General features: G+C 47.8%; 1 protein-coding gene across 2 annotated transcripts in view; it reads right to left on the bottom strand.

The window, feature by feature from the left end:
- KLHDC1 (kelch domain containing 1) overlaps window positions 1-3203 on the bottom strand; it is a 38567-nt gene extending 35364 nt beyond the window's left edge. Inside the window, exons 1-2 of one of the 2 annotated variants that reach the window (XM_053252129.1) lie at window positions 2749-3203; window positions 685-755 (exon numbers count right to left, since the gene is read on the bottom strand). In XM_053252129.1, the coding sequence (XP_053108104.1) occupies window positions 685-755; window positions 2749-2853 (176 nt within the window). In that variant the 5' untranslated portion in view covers window positions 2854-3203. The remainder of the gene's footprint in view (window positions 1-684; window positions 756-2748) is intronic. The other variant, XM_053252121.1, reaches the window with a different exon arrangement.
- Between the last annotated feature and the right edge of the window lie 1654 nt (window positions 3204-4857).

A 4857-nucleotide genomic window follows, 5' to 3' on the forward strand; every position in this document is an offset into this window, starting at 1 on the left:
CTCGGGATCCAACTCAACTTCTAGATGTTCAATTCAGATCAAAGGTATATTTATTTATTTAAACAGGGAATTTAGACTAAGGCTTTAAGCTTGAAATCCCCCCCCCGCCTTCAAATCAGGTGAATGCAAATTTGTATAAAGGGTAGCCTTATTAGTAGTTTAAAGAGTTAATCCCTAGGGGAAGGAGCCTTTCTGATGAAGTCATCAATCCTTTATACAACAATTATATAATCACTTATTTATTTACACATATTTCTAACTCCACCTTTACAAATATCATCTTCCCAAGTCAGCTTACAAAGCTAAAAACATAATACAATCTAAAATTTAAAAACTACCCCTGCCCGCCCCCCACAAATCACATAATTAAGAGATCAGCATTAAAAAATCAGTTTAAATCATCAATAGATGCACTCAGTCATAAAATGCCTTGTGGGGGAAAAATGATTTTCAGAGCTCACCTAAAATGGGAAGAGAGGGAGCTTGGCAGGCTTTCATGGGGAAAGAATTCCACAGTTATGGTGCCACCACTCAAAAGACCCCTATCCCTGGAACCCACCAACTGAAAGTTAATGGTGGGCCAGAAAGCAGAGTTTGTGAAGCTGATCTTAGGGTGCTACTAGATTCATATTAAAACTTGTAATACAAGCACCTTCTGAAAAATGAATTGTAAATATGTCTTACCATAATCCACTGTCAATATCATAGATCCAAAGCTCATCATTAGGTAAGTAGACTTCATTTTCTTCAATTGACTGACCAAAAAAAGGCATACACAAATTAGTTCCACAAGAAACATTTATTTTCTAAAAACTGTGTTTTTCCATTCAAATTTGGGCTTCCCAGCAGCCAATTTATTTATTTATTTATCATATTTCTATACCACCTGATATGTATATCTCTAGGAGGTGTATAAAATATCTAAAAGTCATAAATTAAAATACAATAGTCACAATACAATACAAAAGTCACAATAAAAACAAGAGAATAAGATAGTTTTTGAAACAAGTTTTAAAAATATATATATTAAAATTAATTCTAATTTAAAAATCCAAAAAAAAACCAATTTAGATTGTTGCAACACTGAAATAAAAGTTCGGTTGGTTATGCTCAGCTCAGAGTTCCACCAGGGACCAGAGTGTCTTGAGGACAAGGAAATCAAGTTGGGCTGTGCAGATCAGAAGTCAGCACAGGGACCAAGTTCATAGTTCCTTCCAAAGCAATTAGAAATATTATTTTAAATATAAAAGAATATAGGTTTTTATCTTGAAGAACAATCTGAAGGAAAATGACTAGTAAAGATCAACTGCTCCGGGATTAATAATAAAGAATTTCAGTTGAGTTGCTTTTTTCTACATGGCAGCTGTTGAAATGCACTAGATCTGGCACCCAGATATTGATGACAAAAGGGGAAAAAATGTGGGGCTACACACATGGAACAAGAATGGAGGTGAGGGGGGGAAGCCAGTCTTTTGCACTTCTCTTTCTCTGAAAGGATGGGAAATCCTGGACAGACTTTATAGCAACTTAGGAGGAGATCCTAATTCAGCTGTGTTCTTACAATCAGTCCCAGGAGTGGCCAGCTACAATTCAGAGCTACGTGTGCTTCCAGAGACCACACATGTAGCTGCAGAAATCCCAGTTGGAGAACTGTGAAGTGCTCGTATGTGAGGAGTGATTGTAATTGGGCACTGGTAATCTCAGGTCTGAAGCCTGTTGGCTCAGCGCATGTCTTTGTAATAATTGTTGTTTTTAGATTTCAGACCTATTACTAATGAGAAAATTGTTGGGTTTAGAGAACCCGCTTAAGAAAGAGACTGAACAACTCTTGCAGCTTGTTTTTCTGATATTCTAGCTGTCACTTTTGTCACTTTGGGATATCGTTAGTGGCACAGCACAGCTATCTTTGATTTTTAGGACAATTTGACTTTTATTAGAGAATGTTTAACACATGGTTTACAAGAGCAGTGTACTACAATGCGCAGCATCCAAGTTAGTTAGTTGATTTTACAACATTGAAATCAATGAGACCAAGTTTGTCAGGACTAACTGAAGTGCCATTAATTTCAATGGGACCATCATGACTCAAGAGTCTGGATGCTGTCAGTTGTAGTCCATCTTTTCCAATGGAATCCTTTCTGACTTGGCTAGACACAGTATTTTGATGAGGGCAGTACCACAAAGATGCCAGGCTCAGCATGGGCGTCCCTTCCATTTCAGCTTGCTTGCTGCCACAGCCCTTAAGAGGAAGAGCAATCCATATGCCACAATCACCTTACGGGGGGGGCCTGCTGCTCATTGCCCCCACCCCAGAGGAATGCCCCTGCTGCTGCTTGGCTCGGTAGCATCATCAGAGAGCACAGTTGCTGCTTCCGCTGCCTCCGGAGCATCTGCCCACAGAGTCCTTCGGTCCTTCGCCTCTTAGGCCGCTCGGAGGTTGGGAGACTAGGGCGAGGTCCCGCTCCCGCGCTGGGAGGCCCCTTTTTCTCCAAGACTCCAAGTGAAGCAGCAGCAGCAGCAGCAAAGGCGAGCAGCTGCGGGCTCCGGCCTGGCCCCGCCCACGCCCCACCCCTCGCTCTCAGAGCAGCCAATCAGGGGGGGCGCTGAGAGGAGCCCAGGAGGCCTGGCCTCCCCCACCCGGCGCGCCAGGCCAGACCAGACCGGCGCCTCAGCGCGCTCCCCTCAGCAGGCGCCGCCGGCACGGGCGGGGGTGTCCCTCTCCCCGCACAGCCCGGCCTCCCTCCTCACCACGTATCCGCCCCACACGTAGAGCGAGGGCCCGTCCACCACCGCGCAGTGCCCGCTCCGCTCCTCGGCCACGCAGAACGGAGGGAGAGGAGGGGCCGACGCCATCTTGGCGCGGGGGGGGAGTGGGGGGGCGCCTCCCTCCGCAGGCCGAGGCTCCTCCTCCTCCTTCAGGCCAGACGCGGCGGCCAGCCAAGTGCCTCCGGCGCTCTCCCGCCGTCGCCTTCGATGTCGGCCGGTTGGCGGGACACGGACTCCGCAGGGAGGGCAGCTGGGCCGAGCGAGCGAGCGCGCCTGCCTACTGGTCCCGACTCGGATTCCCTCACGCGAGGCGGGCGGGGAGGGGGAGCGGAGCCAGACCTGCCGCGGCCCTGGCTGGTGGTTGCCCAGCAACGGGGCGGGCGGCCGCCACGCGTCACCCGTGCAGGAGGGCGCCTCGCCTCCCCCCCCACCGCGCAGGCGCTATTGACACGGGGGGGGGGCGCGTGCCTGGCTGGCTGCGCCTACTTCTTCGCCCTTTCTGAGGGAAGCCCGACGCCGCCCTCTTGCATCCAGGCGGGGGGGGTCCCGCTCTGCGGGGGGCAGGAGGCGGCGGCGGCGGCAGCGCCTCGGTCTTCGCTGAGCAGGACAGTCCCTGGCCTTCCCCCCCCCACTTTCTTTTTTTTTTGCGGGGGGAGCCTTTATCTATCCGTCTATCGTATACCGCCTGGTACAGAAATCTCCAGGCGGTGTACAAGTTAGAACATAATGTATTTTTTAAAGAAACCCAATATAAAATAGTTAAAGTAACTAAAACAAATAAAACGACCAATGAGTAAAAACACATTATTAAAATTGCAATTAAAAAGCCTGGGGGAAGAGGTCTTCTTCAGGGAGATCCTTCCAAAAGCCAGCCGAGAAGGAGATGCGCTGGTTTCAGCAGGGGGTCCAGGCCTGAGCAACAAGCCCCCCCAGCTGTTTTTGGACTGATTGATTGAGTTGCATTGGCCACCAATAGGCTTCCGGGCCACATACAGGCTGCTGGTTATTACCTATCAAGCCCTAAGCAGCTTGCCTTGGGCCCAGGGTATTTAGGAGAACATCTTCTTCACCATGCGCCTGCGGCTGCCACCAACTCATCTGGTGGCTACCCGGGAACGGGCCTTTCTGGGTTCCTGCTCCTGGGCTTTGGAGTGCGCTCCCTGTTGAAATAAGAGCTTCGCCATCTCTGGCAACTTTTAAAAAGGCACTGAAGATGCATTTATTCACCCAGGCTTTTAATTAGATTTATAATTCAGTTCCAAAGCATCAATACTTTTTCTATCGTGCTTCTTCAAAGTCCAGCTTTCGCATCCATAGAGTGTCTAGTCCGAACGATTCTAATCTTTGTAGGTGCAGACACATCAGGCATGTTACTGTTGATGGTCAATCCTAAAAGGCAGAAGCTACCCACCACTTCAATGTCTTCATTATCAATTCTGAGGCTGGTTGTCATTAGAAACCCATTGTCATTAGTTTAGTCGTCTTTACATTTAGTCGTAGTCCCATTTTATTCACTGTGCTCCTTGACTTGCATTACTAGAGTTTCACTTTGGACTACAACTCCCATAATCCCCAGCCACAGTGGCCAATAGCAAGGGGTATGGGAATTGTAGGCCAACATCTGCAGGAGGGCCAAAGTTGAGCAGCCCTAAAGTTTAATCTGGAGTTAGTTTTAGATGAATTAGAGCAGCAGTGAGGGCCATATATGTGCCTTTTCCCAAGCCAGCAAGGGTGGACCCAGACAGGATCTCCCCACTCAATAAATGCCCCAAATGGTAGGGGGCATTTCTTCTTGGGATAACTTCCAGAGCACAAAAGACAAAATTTCATCTTTATTGCAATTAGTTTGATGGTTATTTTTATACCCCTCCAAACTTTCATCTGTGGGTGGTTTGCAAGAACATATCACAGCTTAAAACCACCGTTCTAGTTTTAAAATTTGGGCGAATAAATGCGTCTTTAAAGATTCCTTTAAAGCTGTCAGAGCTGGAGAGGCTCTCGTTTCAGCAGGGAGCACATTTAACGGCCATAACGCTGTGCATCTGTAGTCTTGACATGCGTGCATTTAAACAGAGGGAACTCAGGCGCAGA

Source organism: Hemicordylus capensis, chromosome 1, assembly GCF_027244095.1.
Source record: "Hemicordylus capensis ecotype Gifberg chromosome 1, rHemCap1.1.pri, whole genome shotgun sequence".
Lineage (NCBI taxonomy): Eukaryota > Metazoa > Chordata > Lepidosauria > Squamata > Cordylidae > Hemicordylus > Hemicordylus capensis.